A 21,816-nucleotide genomic window follows, 5' to 3' on the forward strand; every position below is an offset into this window, starting at 1 on the left:
GTTTGTATACTTCATCTTTGATGATACATTTTTCCTACAGAACTGTGATGAGTCTAGGCCTTTCTACATATTTACTATAGCAGTGTTTTATTTTAAAGATAAACAAAATTTTGTTTTAAAATCAGTTCTTAGCATGTTCTCAGCATGTCTCTGAAACCAATCTTTCTTCCATGTGTGCTTCTTTTCTCACAACTCTTACTGCAGAAATATCTCTGTTGTAAAAGGTATTGGAATTTCTGTGACTGTTAGGTATGCAAGTCTGTTAAGACACATATTTAAGCAACATAATCACATTTTTGAAGGACAGCATTAACGACTTTTTACTATTTAATGCTCTGCAAGACTAAACCCAGGGATATTTTCAACTAATTTTCATAAATGACACAAAATTATTTAATTTTCCATTATAAATGCTTCAGTGTTGGAACTTAAATTATGAAGTAAATGGAGTGTTATTTTATGGTATAATTGCTGCAGGTTTTATGCTTGATCACCTCAATGTTTGAAGATATGATTGCTGTGTTGGAAGTTAACCTCGCTGCATTGGTGAGAACTCAGCAGCGTGATTTTCTCCTATGTCGAAACGAGGACAGTCTATCGGTTATTGCCAGGTACAGAATAACTTTATATGTTTTTTTCCTCTGAGTTGGATTATGCATTTGTTTTCCTGACACCAAAGTGCATCAGATGGTTTTGTACAGTGATATTTGTTGCCATGGTTTTATTTTTTTTGTTTTCCTGTCATGCTTTAGTTGTACTGAGTGAGAAAAATCGCAAAATCACAGAATGATTGAGGTTGTAAGGCACCTCTGCAGGTCATCTTGTCCAACTGCCCTGCTCAAGCAGGACCACCGACAGCCAGTTGCCCAGCATCATGTGCAAATGGCTTTTGAATATCTCCAAGGAGGGAGACACCACAACCTCTCTGGGCAACCTTTGCCAGTGTTCAGTCACCCTCACAGTAAAAAAGTGTTTCCTGGTGTTCAGATGGAACCTCCTGTATTTCAATTTTTGCCCATTGCCTCTTGTCATTTCACCGGGAACCAGGCACAGAGCCTGGCTTTGTCTTCCTTACAGCCATATACTGGTGCCTACGGTTGTTCCTCCCCAGGTGCAGGACTTTGCACTTCCCCTTGTTGAACTTCATGAGGTTGCTGTCAGCCCATTTCTCCAGCTTGTGGATGTCTGGATGGCAGCACAACCTTCTGGTGTATCAGACACTCCTCTCAGTTTTGTGTCATCAGCAAACGTGGTGAGGGTACACTCTGCTCCTTCATCCAGGTTATTAATGCAGATGTCGAATGGAGTTGGACCCAATATTGATGCCTGGGGTACTCCTCTAGTTACTGTCCTCCAACTAGACTTTGGGCCACTGATCACCACTTTCTGGGCCTGGCTGTTCAGCTGGTTTTCAGTCCACCTCATTGTGTGTTCATTCAGCCCGTACTTCATCAGCTTCTCTATGAGGATCTTATGGGAGACAATGTCAAAAGCTGTACTGAAGTCACAGGAGACAATGTCCAGTCCTCTCCCCTCATCTACCACGCCAGTCATTTTATCATAGAAGTTTATCAAATAGATCAAGCATGAGTTCCCCTTGGTGAATCCATGCTGACTACTACTTTCTTGTCCTTCATGTGCCTGTAAATGATTTCCAGGAAAACACTGACATCTTGAAGACAATAAAAAACCCTAGAATATACTATATACAATATAATAAAGGGGAAGTGAAGTGTAGGTTTCAATGCTTATAATATACTTATATATATACACTTATAATATATATGTAATATATATATATACTTATATACTTATACTATACATAGTATAATAAAGGGGAAGTGAAGCGCAGATTTCAGTACTTATAATAACATCATCAGTTAATATTCACAGAAATGGGATTTATCATATAAATGCAATGGTCTGTGAATGTAGTCAGGGCCAGGGCTTGTCTGTGCTGCTGGATATCTGAGCTGATAACTAATCCACCATGCCTGGTTTGTATTTATGAAAATCTCACTGGTATCACACATATAGATACACACATGTAGACAAATAGCCACAGAGAAGTTTTGACATCTTTTCCTAATCTGATGCTTTTGTCCATTGTATTGATCGATTTTCGTGCTTGGTTTTAAAACTTAGGTATTCTTTATTGACAAATTCTCCATTGTGTAAAGTTTTAAAGAAAAACATGAAAGAACCTTCCAATAAAACACTTGGTAAGTATAGACCCACCTTGAAATGAATTAATAAAGTTATATTTTTAGTAACAGTAACTGACTCACAACTGGTCGCTACCTAATACAATCAATATATTGATTTCTGTTTTAAATATATATTGCATGATATTTTTATTTTAGTAAGAAAAATTTTATGCTTCTAGTAGTATTTCATATCCTACATATATATTTGTAGTGAAAATGATGGTATTTTTCTTGTTTTAAAAACAATCCTCTGAGAACTTTTTGTGGGTTTTAAAAGAGTTAAAGAGTGTAGAATGTTTACATTTTTCATAAGTCATTCTTTTTCCATAGCATGCAATATATTTTTCTGTATAATTTGTAATTTCTTTCTTAACTTTTGTTACCTGTTTTGGTTAATTTTATTGTCCTGAATAGTCTTTTGTCAATACCTGCAAGTTTAGGTAGTTAATTTTTTTTTCAATGTCCTACTGTTTTTAAAAAAAAAAAAAAAGGTCTGTCTTCCAGTTATTGTTGAAGCACTTGTAGCTTCTTTGCTTAGCAACAATAAAGCAAAGTCCAAAAAATACCTACAAAATAATTTTTTCATCATCACCTTTTCTTTAGGATAGATATAAAAATACTGGTAGCTGTAGACATGTAGAAATAATCTATTTTTACTATATTGATTGTCCTTGTTGGAGCTGTTAGAATGTCAAAGGTTGTATCTTTAGTGTTGCATGATATTCTGAGAATGCATCTACAGTGCTTTATCTAGAATTCCAGGCTGCTTGGGACACCCAACACTGATGCCTGTACTACACTTGTTGACACCTCACGCTCAGATTAGGTGCTGTAAGGAAATCCTATAGTGTCTTATGGCAAGTGGTACTGGGAGCTTCCCAGAAGGGACCCTTTTCTGCCTCATTGCTATATAAAGAGAAAGGATAGCTGGTGGGAGTTGAAGGAGCTTCTATCCTCAGCATAGGTAAATGTGCCCATGAGTTCACTCCCAATGCACCTGAAGTTTTTTGCTGGGAATAGCAACAAGATTTCCCCCTTTACACCATTTATTTAATTAGGTTATTTCTGCTGTTTGAAATGCTCATATTTAGTTTTGGGCCGTAGGCTGCCCTTCAGGCTTCTTAGTAGTGTGAATGCAGGAATTGTTAATGCCTTAAGCCCCATGAAAACCCAAACATTTATGTGTACCCACTAGCCAGTTTGTTAATGATCTTTAGATACATTCCTTATTCCAAATATAAGGTGTGACTATATTATAGATAGTGCATATAAAGTCTAAGCATAAAATAGACAACTACAAAACACATTTGTGAATGAATGATAAAAAAAGTTCATCAGAACAATATCCTTGCTAATTCAAAGTTTAAAGAAGTTCCTACTTATTGATATTATTGGAAGAGGGTTGTTATGCAGCATAACAGTTCATATTTCTTTCCTTTTCTCAGTAAACATTATTTTAGAGTGATTGGTCATAACTGTGTTTTGTAACATAAGGAGACATCAAATATTTCTACTGTGTTAGCTTTACGAAGTATCTACCCTAACTGTAAAAAACATTTTAATGAAAATTAATTTATTTTACTATAGGAGTGAAAAGCACAGTGAAAGACCAGCCATTGGTTTTCCATAATAAAATTAAGTCATCAGGTTATACAGCAGCACCACAGTGAGTAGATATATTTGTCTGTTTTATTGGTGTGTGATATTTTGTCACATAATGGAGTCATGTAGTCTCATGACTGTGAAATTAATCACCTGTGAAAAACAAATATGATGTTATCAAACAAAATAACTTTAAAAATATGTTGTAAACCAAAATTTTCACAGCTTCTGGTTAGTGTTCAACTTCCTTTCAAAATCTGTATTAGGTATCCTGTCTCTTTCATATCATTAAACTCTTCTTGTTTCTTCAGCTTGCAGAAAGAAATGTCTGAGAACTTTATATGAATGGATTTTGACCTTCAGAATACATTATGCAACAAATAACTCACAGAAAGCAAAACTGAGGTGCAACTCAAGCATCAGATCATTAGAAAGTTATCTTGTCATGAATGCATACATTATCTTACCTTCTGATGTTTCTAGTAGACATAAGTAATAAGAAGGAAGTAGGACTGGTTTTTGTTTGAAATAAACTAGTCCTCTCATGCAACATTTAATGTTTCATATAGGATAGTCTGTGTTCTTTCTTGTAGAATGACCATGTTTTCTCCAAATAATCTGAAGAAAAAAGAAATGTCAAAGGGGAAGACCAGTTGTAAACGGTAGGTAATCTAGCAACTCCATTAGAGGAGGAACAAATTAAAATGAGGATAAATACAGGGCTATTGGAAATATGGTTTGTAGCTGCTTCTCTCATTGGACCTTTTTAGTTAGCAGTATCACGGGAATGAAAGCATTTGTAAATTTGCTATATAATGACTGCACCAAGTGATTCAGACTATCAGACTATCAATTAAATTTGAGTAAGTCTTACATATAAAAGAAAATATACACATCTATTTTCTTAGATTTTGGTTGCTAGAAAGGAGAACAGGTGCTAAATATGTTTGGAGGCATAGTCGCAACATGCTCTTAAACTGCAATTCTAGTCAGAAAAATAACTGAATGTGGCACAGTGACACTTAGTGATTTCAGATCATATGCCTCATTCACCCCTAAAATCATGTTATCTTACGCTAAAGAAAGCTTACTGTAATGGATTTAAACAGAGTATGCATAATGGTACAATTTGACCAGTGCATTCATCATCACTGTGAGCACAAAGAACGAATGTTTTTTTTAGAGCTGACACTTTCATGTTAATTGGTGTGGTATGTTACGTGGGGATATTACACACATTTTTTTCTCTTTAGTATTATATAAAGTCTTTGTTCTATGTAGTATAAACATAAAAGTAAACAATGATTAATGCCATCATTTTTCTCTTTTTAAAAAACTGTTTCTTAAACACTTAATAGCTCAAGACTGAGACTTGTAATCCTTGCACACATAGGCAAGCCTTTAGATAAGCACCTCAGATAATTTCAAGATTGGTTTGTGTTATTTTATGATAGGTTAAGCTACTTAGCACTTCAAGTTTTGTGTGGGTTTTTTTTAGTATCTTGTTAAATAGATGATCAATGTAATTCTTATTTTTACATATGGAGATTTTTTTATTTTCACAACTAGGCAGAGTTTGCATTTTCTAAACACTTCTATTAGATAGATACGCAACTTAAGAAGTTTGATTTTATGTACAAGTCCATGTTAATTCTTGATCTCATGAGTTCATAACAGTTGGTGATGGGAGTAATTTAAGTATGAAAATTTAAAATTCATTCTGCCTCTTATCTTGGATTTAACATAAGTTTTCCAGGAAATATTTATATAACGAAGTTTAGAATAGCTCCCAAAGGACATTTATTTCATAACTGAAATGAAAATGTAGTGGGTTTAGATATCTTAATCTTTTTCCTCTCTTTCTCTTTTTTCCTTCTTTGAAGTAAAAATAAAGAATATCCATTGGAAAGTTCTCCTCCAATCAAATGTGAGAAAGAGATATTTGTTACTTGTAAACCAACTCCAATATGTTGCATTCAGTATTCCGGTACGTACAGGCTTTATAAAAGGTACAGTTGTGCCAGTGTGAAGAAAGAAAACCAAAATTTGTGTGCCATGGTTTATTAAGGCCATGGATTTGCTAGATAAATTCCCAGAAAACTTTCTGGCAATACCATGTACTGTTAGATCATAATATTTTAACTTGTAAAGCCATGCAAGCTGCTAACACATATGCAGAGGGATTCTAATTCTTTTCTGATTTTTACATCTTGTTTCCTTTTGTAGTGATTCTATGAATTTCCCACTACAAGTTGAAAATGAGCAGTCTAACAAGTTCTTTCACTAAGGAATTTATTTTCTGAGACATTTACTTAGTGTCATTAGGGTGTATTAAAAGCTGAAGTTCTGTTTCAAAAGAATAAGAATACTCCTGTTTCTTATGTAAAATTATTCAGTTTTTCTGTATTAAAATATAAAGAAAGAATTCTTGCATATAATCCAAAGAAAGGTATTTTTCTTAACTGCTTGGGAGAAGTGAGTCTTGTAATACATTTGGTCATTTCAATACATATAAATATTATTATACAGAAACCACTTCTTAGATTAGCAATCAAATGTATTACCAAGTATACAATTATGTCAATGTACACTCTGCAAACCACAGTATTTTCAAAGCATTTAAAAATTTATATCTTTATAAATATTTTGGGGACAAGAGCAACTTTCATCTTCAACAAATAAAAGTGATTAGATGCAATCAGTAACTTTTCTAAAACATATTCCAGCCATAAGTGTTCCCTAGAGAATGGGAAGAAATTATTTTTATGGCTCCTGAAAGAAAGTAGTTGCAGAGAGCTTATTTCTTAGAATGTTATGTGAGCTTAAAAGTAAAGGTTCCTTTTTAGCAAAGAAGAGCATCACTATAGTTTCGATAATACATTTTAAGTATAAATCCTCTGTTATTTACTCTGAGGAAGAAACATCTTTCTGTTTCTGTCTTTGTCTCTCGCACACACACAAATGCACACACAGGCTTAAACAACCACAGTTTAGCAAAACAAGGTTTAGCAAAAATTGCAGAGGCTTTTTTTCTTGGAGTAAAGAAATCACACTATTGTAAGCTTGTAAAGAGGTGTTCTGTTACTATTGTAGTCTGTCTTGACCAGATGGTTCCCAGCTTTACAATATATTTTCTGTTGCAAATTTGCAACTTGGAATTGCAGCTTGGAACAATCTTTCAAGTGGTCTTTGTAAAGTATGAATCACAATAATTAATATTTATGTGCTTCTTTAAACATATTAGAAAGAAAATTAAATAGAAAACTTAAGTAAAACTTAAGAGGTTGTAAAGTTGCATTAATGAGTTAATGCAAACTTTCTTAGATTTATTAAACATCCTTTTGGAGTATTGGAGGTGTTATGAGTTATGACTTTTTGCTCTGTTAGAAAACAGTTTTCTTCAGGATTTGAGATGATGTTCCATTAAGCAAGCCTCCAAAATACCATGCAAAATTATTTTCTCTCATCCTGTATGCACAAGAAGGTTTATGTATTGTTAATTATGTGTGTGTGACTTACCTTATATCACTTACCTTACTTACCTATCAGCTATCATGCTGAAAATACATACTGTCAAAACTTTAGGAAGAGCAAGGGCAATCTGCAGAAGAGCACCACCCTTTAGCTCAAAGACTTTGATACCTTTGAGTCTGTGGGGCATGCATTTTTTGGAATATTTTGTCCAGGACTACTTGTCTTATTTTTGTGATGGATATATTAACAACATTATTTAGTATGTGCAATTAGTAGTATTTGGAGAAAAAGTCAGCTGAAATATTGCTTGTCAGATAAAATTTAAAATATTTTTGTAAAGTAGTTCTTTGCCAGTTTAGTATACTGCTGCATTTAATAACTGATAACAGAAAAAAAAGATTCTGGAATGCCTCTTAACATATACGTCTACCCCATTGTATGTCCCATTTAAAATTCACTTTTAGTAGATAACTCAGAGATTAGAAATATGGACCTCTTATCTGTTTATATTGCCATGATTAATTTGGGAAAAAATTGTGTTGTGGAATATAGTATTCTGAACCTGCAATGGGGATAGTACTTGGACAGTGGATAACAGTGGGTAATGTTGGTGAAGTCAAGCATGACTTATATTCCCTCTCCCTTTGTAAAGGTGCTCAGGATATTTATGAAGGGAGTGTTCAGGTGGTACCTGTTTTAAAAATACTTTTCACAGTGGACCTACTAGCATTGATCTGAATGCTGCACTTCATTTCCTTACTTTCTTTCACTGCTATCTTCACTTGTTCCACCCTCCCTAATTTTCTCCCATTGGTTCATTTATCTGCTCTTTATTATTTTATTTTTTTTTCAGGAAAATTTTTTGAGCGAACCGTTAAATTTCACAAATTTCATTAGGTCAACATTAAGGGAGTCTATCCTGTCATTGTGTACCCCTGCTGATTACCAATATAAATGAACAATCTGACTGCAGTTGGATAGTTTTTAGGATTACCTTAAGACGGAAATTTATCATCTTTAAGAAGTGATCCAGAATGATTAATATGTGCTTTTTATTCTAATACATAAGAAAAGGTCATGTAACTTTAATAAGAAGACACAAAAAAATGAGTGTAAGGAAGTAGATTTAAATGACTTCTAAACATTTCTGCACTTAAATTTTGTAGCACCTTTTTTGTGAAAAGTGAGTTTCTGCCTTGTGATGAATAACTGTTTTGAGAATATGTCAGGACAAGAAATGAATTGTGCACAAATTCCTACCAAATTCTGCAACATGAGTTTGTGATGTTTGTACAAAATATGTGTTAAACATATGAAATGAATATCTGGTGTGTGTTTTGTTGTAGTGACACGTATGATTTTTATGATTAAAAGAAACAGCATATTAGGTCCTTGTTGCTTTCAAATATGAATCATTAGACACTCTTCTTTATAGGGGATGGAGAGATGCTGGCTTGCGGCCTGGCTGACAAGACTGTACTGATATTCAATTCCAGTCTCACTGATACATGTAATGTTTTTTCAGGTAAATTTATGAATTGCAGTATTAAAGAAATAGTATATAATTGAGTTTAACATAATATGGCATAGTAATTAAAAGATTCCACTTCCGTCACCCTGAGAAGAATGGGGGAGAGGGGATACTGCTGATTCAAGATGTAGAAGTTATTTCTCTGATTAGTTAATTTTGTTCTAGAATTAAATTGCCCACCAGGTTTTCCCATTTCTCAGTTTTCTGGGAGGTAAATAGTAATTTATCATGATATATATTGCAATCTGCATTGTGTATGTTTATTACAATAATTAAATAGAAATAATTAAGCCAGTATATTGTAATGATAATGCATGTGAATATTGCAGTAATATATTGTAATAGATTATTAGCCAAAAAATTGACTGCAATGGCTTGGCAAAAAATGTGTTTGGTTTGCAGCCCCAAACTTCTAAAGAACAACTCTTTGAAAAAAAAAGGGACTACTCCTACGGAGAAATCCATATCTGCAAAAGCGTATGCATGTGCAAACACATGTACATTACTTAACATTGTAAATGAGCCTTAAAAAAACCAAAATCTAATTTCTACAAGGACTATCTGTTAAAGTTTTAATACAGTAAATGTTATGACTTAAAATTCATATAGCAGGACTGATTTACTGTGGAAGTTAATAATGGAAGGTGACTGTCATTTACTAGCAGGCCTTAAGAAGTATAAAAGTAGACTATTTTAAGTTATTTTAGAAAATTATTTCTAAGTAAAAACTCTGATAACTGATTTCTGAAAAGTGGGGGGTTTTTTTGAGTAATTTTCATTTTATTTTCTGGAAGAAGCTGGGGCATTGTGGCCAGTAATGAAGGTAACATTACTGATATCTTCCTCTTCGTGTGAGGAAATTGATGAAAATATGCCTTATGGGCAGGGTAATTTGGTCTTTTTTTTCCACAATAGAAAGTTCATAGGCTTTTAAATATGTTTTTCTTCATGTATCACTGACTAATTTGAGCAAATTCATAGTGCAAGTCATATAAACTGCAGGCAGGAATAGTGTTTTGTGGTTTTATTGACATAATTTTGTTATTCAGGTAGTAATGGAACAAAAGCAGTAATTTTGTCCAAAGGGACTCCATATATCTGAAATATATTTAAAGTTGTTTTAGAAGATCAGGATTTCTAAAAAAATGCAATTAACCAAAAGAGATCAAAATTCTGTATTTCCTTCCCTTAGTTGTTCAAGTGTCTATAAAAATAATGATACAGTACTGTTGCAGTACTTGGTACACAGCAGTTTAACAAAGTTGTGCCCAAAGAATTTAGTGTTTCTTCAGATTATTAAACACATCTTTCTTAAGTAATCTGAAGCAGCTAAGATGTAAATGATTTTTGAGAACTTTAAAGTCTTTTTTTTGTGGTAGCAGGGCTACTCTGAACATGAAATAGAACATAAGTGTTGCAAAATTATTCCATGAGGCTATAAATTATCATTGTACAGTATGTGTTCTGTAGCTGTTCTTTGCAGTTTGTCTTTTGCATCTCAGATCCAGCTTCTCTTACTGTGAACCACAATCAAGAAGTTAGACAGGCTGGTTTTATTTGAATGTATAGAGAGATTATGTGCTGCAGAAAGTGACTTTTCAATTCTGTGAAATACCTTTTTTGGATGTTTTTTTCACTGGAGTTTGTTTTTATTTAGGCTTCATTGATTTTGGACTGGTAATAGGTGGGTTTTATCTTTGTTTCATCTCAGAGGAAGATACTAATTTCATTGACTTTGTTACATCTATACCTCCAAATACTTGCTACATACTAAATAATATCTAAGGAATGACTCGATATTGGCAATAATAGAAAATATAGACTTTAATAAGAAAAAATATTCATCTAAGTAGACACATTTGAAAGCAGAAAAAAAAAGCTTAGAATTTAGAGGTTTCTAAATTTGAAAGAAAACCTTAGGTCACGTTACTCTGTAAATCATGAAGGAAACAGTATTTAGATTTTGACACATTATTAATGAAAGGCTTTGTCTTTCTATGAAGTAAAATTAAGTATTATGATTTTGTAAGATATTTCAACATTCAGAGCTCCCTAAAATACTGCAGTACCCTGCAAATGCAGGCTAATTTACTGTGATGAGAAGAGTAAAGTGACCTGCACCAAATTTCATGTTACTACAGAGAAGCTTTTTCTGGTGCCAGTAGTTAAGGTGTCAAGTACTAATTCTTTGTCTTGCTTTAAAAAAAAATTGATTTATTACTAAATTGTTCTTCTAAAAATTGGCTTTGTTCTATTAGTTTTCTTAAGTTTTGCAATACTATCATCTAATTTATTTCATTGATACCTTTCATTCTTTATTCTATGTCTTTTTTTATGATGTACAGTCTGAAAAGAAGCGTAAACCACATTCTACTTCAGGCTCTTTAGGTAGCATAAGAAAGCAACCTGTGCATATTGTTCTTTTCAAAAGCAACATAAATGTGAAACTGTCAGATACTGTACTGTAGGGGAGTAGGAACCACAAACCATCAGTTACGTGCTTATTTCATTCATGTAGTTTTGTACAGTTTTGAAGTGTCATAATAAATGTATTTTCTTTTCTTTAAAAGCCATGATGCATTGCTCTTATTCAGAGCTGCAATCAATGCTAATGTAAAACTTTCCTTTTTCAAGAAATGGCAATGATACCTATTCTGTTAAAAATTTCAATTTCAAGGCAGCATTAACATCTGAATATGGCTGATATTTTTTATAATGCACCATCAGGGATGAGTGGTATAACAACAGTAATTTTGCTATAAGCCTAATTTATTTAGTTTTGTTCCCTGAAGTGCTCAGTTACAGCTTTTAAGTAGTTCTGCATTCCTGTTCAGTGTTGGCTCTTCAGGTGTCTGTGTCCTACAGTGAAGTGCAGGTAATATTGGCCAGCTTTAAAGGAGTTACAGCCAGCATGGCCTTTTTGAAGAAGTCTTTCGAAACCAGCTGCTGTCCTTCTCAATGTGCTTCAGGATTGGGGAACTCTGAGTAAGGCCTGTTTTGAAGCTTACTGGCCTCTTGCAAGCCAGCTGGCATCTCCTTCACTGGGCTTTGGGACTGGGGGACCTAGAGTGTAGAGATTCTTAAGCTCTTTGCATGGCTCTTCCAATTTTCCAAACCTCTGATTTTCCTAAAGTTTCTCATGTTCCTTACCACTTTGGAAAACTGTTTTCTGTATTCTGGTAAGTTGGTTTTGTTTTGTTTGGTTTTGTTTTGTTTTTTTCTTTAACGCAAAAAATCAAGTTTTCAAATGGTTTTACAAAACCAAAGCCCCCAAATAAATCTTTGTGTTGAGAATAAAATAAGTACAGTACTTACATATGTACTTATCCAGTACCTATGCAGTTTTCTGGTGAAAATTCTACAGGTCTTTCGTAACTGGAATTAAAATATCTTGTTTATAAGCCTTTTTATAGATATATGTTGTCATAGAAGATCTTAATTGCTAAGATAAATAGATTAGCCTTCCTGTAATTTAAAGCAATCAATTTTTTTTTTATATAAAAATTCAGTTGACTAAAGAGAAAATATGCACAAGAGGGCAGCATAAGAACTTTGAATGTTTTACGGCTAGGTGAAATTCATCAGAGTTCATCTGGAAAAATTAGAATACTATGGGCCAGAGTTTGTTAATTTTGTTTGACATATTTTCTTCTTTTTTGACCTTTTTGATCAGCTTCAATATAATTTTAGATCAAATTAATAATTTTAGCTTCTGGATGATGTTTCTGGCTTTTGAAGTTCTTTGTAAGTTTCTAATCTTGTTTTTAACTGTGTGACACCCAACTGGAAAGTCTGTTTCTTGTAGAAGCTTTTTGCTATTAACTGGAGATTATAATACTTTAATCTACGATTTTTAAACAGGCAGTTGTATTTTTTTAATCTAATGAGACAGTCCTGCAGAAGCTGTGGTAGTGGCATGTTCATTGTGTTTTTACACGAACAGCTAGCTCAGTAATAAAAGCCTAATGAATGAAATAAAGTATTGCAACTATTTCCAAGGTCTTAAGTGGTTTCCAGATCATGTTTAACATAAAATTTCATTATAATATGATAGTCAGATTCTCTTTTCAAGTAATACTATATCTTTTCTTAAATTGAATTTCAAGGATGTTTCTTGAAAATGCTCTTCCAATAACTTTCAAAAATTAGAGTCAGAATTATCATTATCTGTAGATAATAGATTGGTGATTCTTTTGTAACTAACTGCTTATATTTTGTGTTTTAAAACACTGAACTTTGACAAAGTCAAAGTCAGGTATTCTGTTACTGAGACTTCTACAATAAGTATTTATTTGCCATAGCTATGGTGAGTTCCTTTACTGCTTTATGTGATAAAATCCTTCTAGATCTCAGTAGCCTTGTCTTCCTTCTTTTTAAAACATCATCACATCAATTACATTGTCTTCTGGAATATATGGCCCTTTGCAGCTCTGTAAGATCAGTTTCTAAGCACTTGAAGTTAAGCATTAAAAATGAAGTTCATATGAAGCCTGATTCAGATCTTGAAGGCCTCCAGTGCTAGAGTAACCACCCTGGGATTCAGGACTTTTCTTTGGGCTGAACCTTTCCACACCAGTACATTTCTTGCAGGCCCATGACAAAAATAAACCAGTCTTTACAAGCTCCAGTGTGGTAACTTCCATTTTGCTGGACTTCCAACCCTCTGTTATTAGGGATGGGCAGAGACGAAGCAATCTAGGATGAAACACTCAGGACAGCTTATTAGTTAGAGCAAAATAACACGCGATCATCAACGCTGTGGGCTAGATGCCAGGTTTTGGGCCTCTCCATGCACCAAATACTGGCTAACAAGCAGATGCAGAGCACTGTGGTCTTGCATGACAACCATTCTATTTTGCCATTTGGGTATAGTACCAAGTCATAGGGCTCTGGACCTTCACCACCCCAGGTGCACTTTGAAATATTTGGTAGCCATGTTGTCAGTGATGGTTGTTTTCTTCACTCTGTTACCAACACAAGGATGAAGTCAGATGAAATTATTCCCTGAATATCCCTCTCTTTGGGTAGTCTTTTTCAGACTGATGTTTGGACCTCTCTGCATCAGAAGACAGCTTTGTCACATGAAGGCCAGACCTTAGAAGCTTGATTAGAAGCATTAGGAGTTGATGGTCAAACTTCTATTTCCTGTGGAGTTTTTTGCCACAGTTTGGAATAATCCAATTCAGCACTTCACTCTGAGACTTTTTTTTAAAGAAAAAGGTCAGAAATATGACTGTTAGCAGCAAGACTCACTATTGATGACAACAACATTATAACCACTTCTGTGCTTCTAATTCAGTTTGGTGTGGAGATAGAATTTTTTAACATTACTGTGATAGTAAAGATCTGTGAATGTGTTTTTGTTGTTAACTTGAAGGAAGTTTGTTTGTTACAAGTTTGTTTAAAACTATTTTATAGTTCTAGTTGAGTCAAATCTGAATTGCAGAAAGCTGAACAAAATTTAGATACTAGTTTTTATTCTTTTAGAATGTGAGTATCTGTAAAAGATCAATGTGTCTTTTATATTTGTTATAACATTTTCATACAAACTCCCTTATAGCAATGGAGGCAATGTCATACAAATGCATATGAGATTTCAGGTAGTTTAACTTGGTTTTTCTTTGACCTTATTTAATTTTGTGAATCTTCATTATTAATGAGAGACATTTTCCCATGTTTTTTGGTGTAAGAAAAAATCAATAACTGGTTTACTGCTACCAGTTTCAATCCAACCATTTGAAGCCTGTATTTAAAATGTATTTTAATATTGAGTAAAATTATATTAAAACAATACAGTTAACTCTGGAGAAAGTATAAATGCAAGAAACGAGCTTTATGATATTTCTGTTATTATTTTTATTAGGTCATGATGGTGCAGTTAACTCTGTTGGCTGGAGTCATGACAAGAAGTGGTTAGTTTCTGCATCAGAAGACAGAACTTTAAGGGTCTGGTCAGTCTGCAATAATGAACCTGCCCTAATTCTGGTAATTAGAAACTCCTGTCAGTTTGGTTCACAGAGGACACTGTTTTGCACTTCGACCTCCTTCCATTTTAACAGCTCTGTAGAAGGAACATACAGCCTGATTTTCAGAGCTACTGAGTGGTGGTGATTCAAACTGCTACTACGATCTGGGTGTCTCCATTGACTTCAAATTAGGCTTTTATCATGACAATTTATGAAAAGAAAAAAACCAGTCTTGGTAGACAAAACTAGTGGGCATGTCTGGAAGTTTTGGTTTTATTGTCTGCTCTGTATATTCTATTTTCATTGGCTCAGCTCTGCTTGACTTTATAGTCTATTCCTCAGTTCAAATGGAAGTTTAGAGTATGAAGCTAGATTGTATTAGATTCAGTTGACTACAGATACTATTAACTTTACTGCCAACTAATTTAAGTAGAATTAAAACTTTATTTTGAGATTAAGAGATGTCAAAAATAGGAAGGGCCACTACATAGTAGGTTAACCTCCTGGCATACAGTAAGGATAACAGGGAGACTATGCCTTAACACCAGGAATCTCAGACAAAAAATATACAGTATCTTAGAATCCATTCTTAATAATTTACTTTGCATTTCAGGGCAAAGAGAAGTTCCATAAGACTGTACGCTTTGCACAGTTTTATTTTATAGATGCATTTATATTGCTGTGTTGTGGAGCTGAATTTCATCTATTAAGTTTCCATCTAGACACAACCAAGGATGACCTCAAAAGGTGAGTAAAATTTCCCATTAACAGACCAGTGAAAGTACGTGCACTGTTTGATTTGGGATTTTTTGGGTGGTGAGGTGGGATGGGGTGAAGGGCAAGAATATTACAGAATAAAAAATTGAACAAATAGTAAAAGCTAATAGTAAAAATATCTTTGTTCCGGCACAATAGAAAAAAAATTGAAATGTCAAAAATTTTTTTATAGTGCATACCTTATCTGGTGCAAATACGGTTTTTACTATTACTGTTACCGTTTGGGACCTTCTGAGCTTTACCTTCTGCCTGTTTACATCTTAGTGTGCATTAATGTCTTAAGTTACATTTGAGAAGCTATTGCAAATCTTTCTCTTGTGGGAATTTTTCTATATATTTTTTCTTTCAGAGACTCCACCATGCTGTGACTGTTTTCTTCCTTTTTGTCAAATGGAAGTAAATCACTTTTGCAATTTTCACTGACTTTCCAAATATTATATTGTAACTAATTACTTTTCTTACTATCCTATTTTATCCCTGTGTTTCTTCATTGTTAGGCATCCTTCTTTCTCACTGGGAATCAATTCTTTTATTAAATGTCTGATATACCTTTTCTGTTATTTTGGTTTATAATTGGAGCTAAAACTCTCCTTGTATCCTTTTACTAAGTTTCTCTGCTCTTCATTTGCTTTTGCTTATTTTCAGCAGTATTTGCATGTATAAGACTTTATTACATTACATACATATATATATGCATGTATATATGTATATGTTTAGGCATAACAGCATTTAAAGAAACCTTGGAGAGATATTTTTCTTTGTCTGATATTTTGACTTTATATTTTGAGTGGAAGGACAAACAGAATTAAGGTTACAACACTGAAGTCTATTAGTTGATATTGTGAATGGTGTGTCCTGTCTGTTCATGGTATTAGGCTGCATCCTTAGATGGGAAAAACTGGCCTATTTCCTTGGTAATTTTGCCACTGCACAGAAAAACATACTAAGCACAGGCTTAAATATGTTTTTGAATAGGAGTGTTTTCCTGGATTGAGGCATGAACCTGGTAGATGGAACTTCACTGAAAATTTAAGCAGTCATACAGGAAACAAGGGGAGAAAAAATGCCAAATTATATCACTCTTTTAAAATACACTTTTTTAAGAAGAGAAATTCCTTCTTGTTTGGAAAAGTAGCTAATAGATTATGATCTAAGTTCTGTTTATAAATTCTTCAAAATGGTTAATTAATTACGGTTTTCAGTCACCTGCTTGGTTTTACAGTTAATCCACTGTCACTTGTGATTCTTTACCTCCCATTTTTGGTCAAAATCCTTAATGGAGGGTGTTGCTGTGGCTCTTCATATTATTTTAGTCATCTACTCTATTTGCAATGGCAATATAGCAAATAGACAAAGGAATACCGAATTTCCTGCTTTGATTTCATAGTATATACATTACATTAGGAGGGTAAAACTAATAGAATAAAATGAAAAGAAAATACTGAAATACAGACACAAGTTCTTTTAAAAAGATTCTTTTCCCCCTTGACTTTCTTTTCTCATAACTGATTCTACAGAGATCTCATGTTCTGAAGTGCTTACCCTGTAGCAAAGTGTAATAGTACAGGAGGAACCTGGAAGGCAGGAAAAGTGATTCCTGTTCCCAGTTTTGCTTAAAATCTATTCATAGCATAAACAAGTAATATTTGGAAACTGAGGCATGCAACTGCTTCTCTCATACCATTCTTAACTCTTAAAAATTATACAGGCAATCCTGGAGGAACTTAGAAAAAGAAGACGGAAAACAATATCCTGATCTTTTAGATCCTTCCCTCTTCTGATTACTTTCAGTTTTAAGATATAGTTAAAAATATTTTTCCCTTCTATTCATGAGGCCTTAGGCTTTAATAAAGAACTTTTATTGTAGTATATAATGTGCTGGCTCTAGATATCTCTTTTTTTTTTTTTTTTAACTAATACCCATGCCTCCTAGAGGAAAGTATCCAGTAACCTGAAGAAAATCCATATGGCAGTTACTGTTGTGGAAGACTGGTCTGAACTACCTTCAAGCTAGTTAGTTCAGAAACTAAAGGAATAAAGGTACTATGGAACCTGATGTAATTGTAGAAAACAGTCCAGCAGTTTTGCAAGGACTTGGGCACGGAACTTCACCTGTGTTCTGTGTTGCTCCAGTTGCTTTGTCAGAAGCATATAATATCCTGGTTTAAAGCTGCTAAAGTATGTATGTAGGATTGTGCTTATAGCAGAATTTTGTTATTACCATGCTGTCAGTATTTCATGATGCATTAACACTAATTCAAAAATATGCAATTAGACTCTCTGGGATATTAGCGTAATGCCAAAAGACCAACCACACAGTCATAGACGTTACAATGAATTCACAAACCTGTCTGAGGCCTGGTTATATATATATATCTATAAAAAAGGTATTAAAGGTTAATTTGCTTTGACATTTTCTTGAGAATACCCTCCACTTCATTTCCCAGCATTTCTTTCTTTTGTGGAATACTGCATCATTCCTTTTGTTTCTCACAACTCTTTCATTTTGCCTTCTGAGTCAAATTTGGAAGAATGCTTGAATGGAACTGATTCAAGAAAATGCTAGATCTATCCCCAAAGCATGCTTTATACCCTTAATTAGAAGGGTATGGCAATGCAGTCTGGCTAACCAATAGAATGCTACTGTATTTCAGAGGTGAAGACAGTACAATGACAAATCATATCACTGTTTCTGTCTGCAGAGTTTTCAAAGAGGTCCCTATAAGTATTAATTAACTAAGCATCACAACAACTTAATTAAATGGTTAAATATTGGTTAGTTTTAAAGCTAAAACCGAGCAATGGAAATAATAAAATGAATGTTATATTCTTTATCTGCTTATTTAAATATATCCTTATTTACCAATGCCATGGAGGAGATTCATTGCAATTCTGGGAATAGAATGCAGATGTCCTGACTTCTGCTTCTATGATTAATCTCAAAATGATTCACAACCTAAACAAATTTCTTTACCTTCTCCAAAATTACTAACTATTGAATTTCTACTCTCATCAGCAGTTGTGCATGGTGATATGAAGTGTAACTATTAGCTTCTCAGTTTTTTTTTTCTTTTAATTCTTAGTTACTGTTAAGTCACATAAGAACTTGAGCAGAACAAAACATCTATGGGTTGTTATCTCATTTTTACAGTTTTATGCGTTGTTTTAAAGATCAGCATGAGCAATTTGAAAGAAGTTTAAAAAGGAGAAAATTGTGTTCCAGTAACAGAAACAGTGCCTTTTAAAGCCATTATATTTAGCAACTGGTTGTAGTAATCATACACACAGTAAGGGAAGTAATGATAAAATATCTACTCTGATGAAATGGGGAAGCTATACCAGCACATATTATAGATGGATAAAGCAAAGGCCATGGTAAGTGGGGTTAAAATTCAACATGCTAATTATGCATAAGAGAGCGTACCTTTCAGGTACTTCTGGAAAGTTAATGTTTAACACGATAATTATTTTCATGCAAACCACTGTAAGCCATTTTAAACTTCTTAAGTGAATGGGCTGCAGAGGCCTGATTCAGCAGTATGATAATAAGCTTGATTCCTCTGAGCTTTAGCCATTAGATCAAAGAACTTAAACACTCTTTGCTTCTTGTCAGAAACAGAATGGAAACTAGTGAAGAAGTAAATAAGTCATAAGATGAATTCTAACAACATTTTAACAGCAACCATCTCTAAATGCTTTAAATTTTCCTGTGCTTATCTTTTCTTATGTCTAAGATTCATTACATAATGTCAGTGACTGATATCCACCTTCCTCTGTAGTCTAAGAGAGAATAATTTTACGATGAGTTACGTTGAGTTCTAAGCATTCCAGAAGATGAACTGATTCTTTTCCTTTTCATGTAACTGGTTTTCATATTTCACTGAACTCAAGGCTGTGTCTGGAAATGTCTAATGGGACTACTGTTTGAAGATTAATTTTTACAGTGCATATAAAAATGTTTTTAACAGCCTGAAACCTTATGACCTGTTATACTGATGATGTTTGTGGTTTGTCACTTAGTTTTGACTTTGTCATGTGCAGCCATTTTCTGTAAAATTTTAAATGTCAGATCTGCATCAAGCTGTTTTTTGGCGGTTTTGGGAGGGTTTTTTTTGGTGTCTATTCATCTTCAGATTTTAGCATAGTAACATACTTCCATACATTGAAGGTTTTTGTCTGTCATCAAAATGTTTCTGCTTTATCTGTGTCTCCTGAAAAATGCTTTCAGCAAAGGACTTCAAATCTGCTGGAAAGTAGACACATCAGTCTCTGCAATCATTGCAGGAAGTGTTTGTATCTTAGAATCTGGTTTTATATCTTATTTCTGAAGATATACAAGTCTCCTGAAAATAACTATATACTGTAAATGTGTTCCCCAAAAATCATTACATCCCCAAAGTATGTGGGATATAAGAGATTACAAACATTAGTCATTTACACTATTTTCAGAATTCTAATATTGAAGGCATTAAAGGAGAACAGAATTGTAGTTTTGAGTATATCAAAAGAAATGTGATTTTTTTGGGTACCTGATCTATAGGATTGTCAGCTGAGATTATGTGCTGTGCATAGAATTGGAGACCTGGAAAAAATGTAGTAAGAAGACACTGTTCGTCCATTTTTTTTGCCTCCATCACAAGCTTTTCTGTGCCTTGAGGAGGTATTAGTCTAATTTAGACAATTTTTAGGGTGCGTTTAGCCTATAACAGCCTCTTCAATTACTTGTGAGGTGGAATTTTGCCTATATTCACTTCACACTCCTAGTCTTCATCTGTGCAGCATTTCCTAGGGCTTATAGTGTTTTGTAATAGCTGAAAACAACTTCACAACTGTCTGTGACAGTTCGTTCATATTGGAAACCCTGCAACAAAGGAAGAGATGGAATTCTTAATCTAGTTGTATATAGTTTTCTTTTCAGAACTCGCTTCTGATGGGAAGTTCTTTCCTTTTCTTATCTTCTTTTTTTACTTACAAAATAACCCTTGTTATATTCACAGAAATCTGTTGATTTTCTGCCATCAAAAGCACAGTTATTTTGTTAAATACACCTTCTTACTGATAAGTTGTAGTATCTTTCAACAATCTGAAAAGCTTTTGCTTTGTGTGCTCTTCACACCTTTATCTTAATAAACATTACAACACCTTCTGACCCTTACTGTATTAATTCCTCTGATTAATTCCTCAACAAGTCCTTTGTAAGATATATAACAATCATCTTTTCTACAGCAAACAGGAAATTATTTTAACTTAAAATGTAGATTGTGTACTTTTGCTTGTGTTTCAACATACAAATTTATTCTCAAATTCTGTTCTTGTGTATTACAAGTCAGTAGCATTTAAGTTTTTGTCTTGTGTCTGTTTGAATTATGGAATACGTTTCTTCAACAATCTGATTACCCATCTTCTGTGTTCCCTGTTAATTCTTAGTTTATGGACGTATTATTAAAGCAATAAAAAGGTAACCCAAATTGTTATATAAACTTTAATCTCTAAGAGGCAAGAACCAATGTACAGTGTCCAGCTCAGTGTGTCCACAATGCCTGGCTGAATTTTATTTGACTTAAGCTTTGAATTGAATGTGTATAGGACATGTGGCAAATGCATTGTGTCCAAAAAGTATAAGGTCTTAAATATATTAAAATTCCTCTTTTTTTTTTGCTAATGGGTACTCTTATTCTATTTTTTTTCCTCTGTTACTTTGGTTCAGTTTTGTCCTAACTTGTATTTGATGAATCTCAGTTTACTGTTTGCTTTCTAGGTGAAATTTCATCATCTGGGAAACACCCTGTGAGGTGTTTATCTATGTAGCAGACTGCACTGCAGAAGAGGGATACTTCAGCTAACTCAAAACAATTGTTCATGCATTTAGGAGCAATCTGTTTCAGTAAGCCTCTTTCAGCAGGGTAAATTAGACCAGAGCAAACTTCATGCTGCCTTTATTGGATCGTTCCTATTATCTCAGTCATCTTATTTAAAGTTAGCTTAGATATCTTTACCCAAAAATGGAGATAAATCAGTTGTTCCTGAAGTCTAGAGCAGCTTATTTTTGTAGTTTACTTGAATAAAATACTTCTGGAAATCACAAAATGTTCTTGGATTAAATTGCAAAATACTGTATTTTACCTTCTGCTTCAGCATCACTGCTGAAGTAGTTCTAATGTCTACCTGGAAAAGCTCAGCAGATCATTGTTCGAGAGTGACAAAGGCAAAAGCAAATCATTAACCGTTTTTCTTTTGAACTGATCCAGCTGATGAAGGT

At 33.7% G+C, this 21,816-nt stretch overlaps 1 protein-coding gene across 1 annotated transcript in view; it reads left to right on the forward strand.

Moving 5' to 3' along the window:
* Positions 1-21,816, forward strand: part of WDR27 (WD repeat domain 27) — a gene marked incomplete at both ends in the record, with an annotated part of 133,694 nt that overhangs the window by 15,105 nt on the left and 96,773 nt on the right. Inside the window, 8 exons of the mRNA XM_082305594.1 lie at positions 478-611; positions 2,146-2,222; positions 3,795-3,873; positions 4,403-4,471; positions 5,693-5,796; positions 8,719-8,808; positions 14,678-14,799; positions 15,394-15,527. Coding sequence (XP_082161720.1) covers positions 478-611; positions 2,146-2,222; positions 3,795-3,873; positions 4,403-4,471; positions 5,693-5,796; positions 8,719-8,808; positions 14,678-14,799; positions 15,394-15,527 — 809 coding nt within the window. The remainder of the gene's footprint in view (positions 1-477; positions 612-2,145; positions 2,223-3,794; positions 3,874-4,402; positions 4,472-5,692; positions 5,797-8,718; positions 8,809-14,677; positions 14,800-15,393; positions 15,528-21,816) is intronic.

Source organism: Platalea leucorodia (assembly GCF_965183815.1).
Source record: "Platalea leucorodia genome assembly, chromosome: 3".
Taxonomy (NCBI): domain Eukaryota; kingdom Metazoa; phylum Chordata; class Aves; order Pelecaniformes; family Threskiornithidae; genus Platalea; species Platalea leucorodia.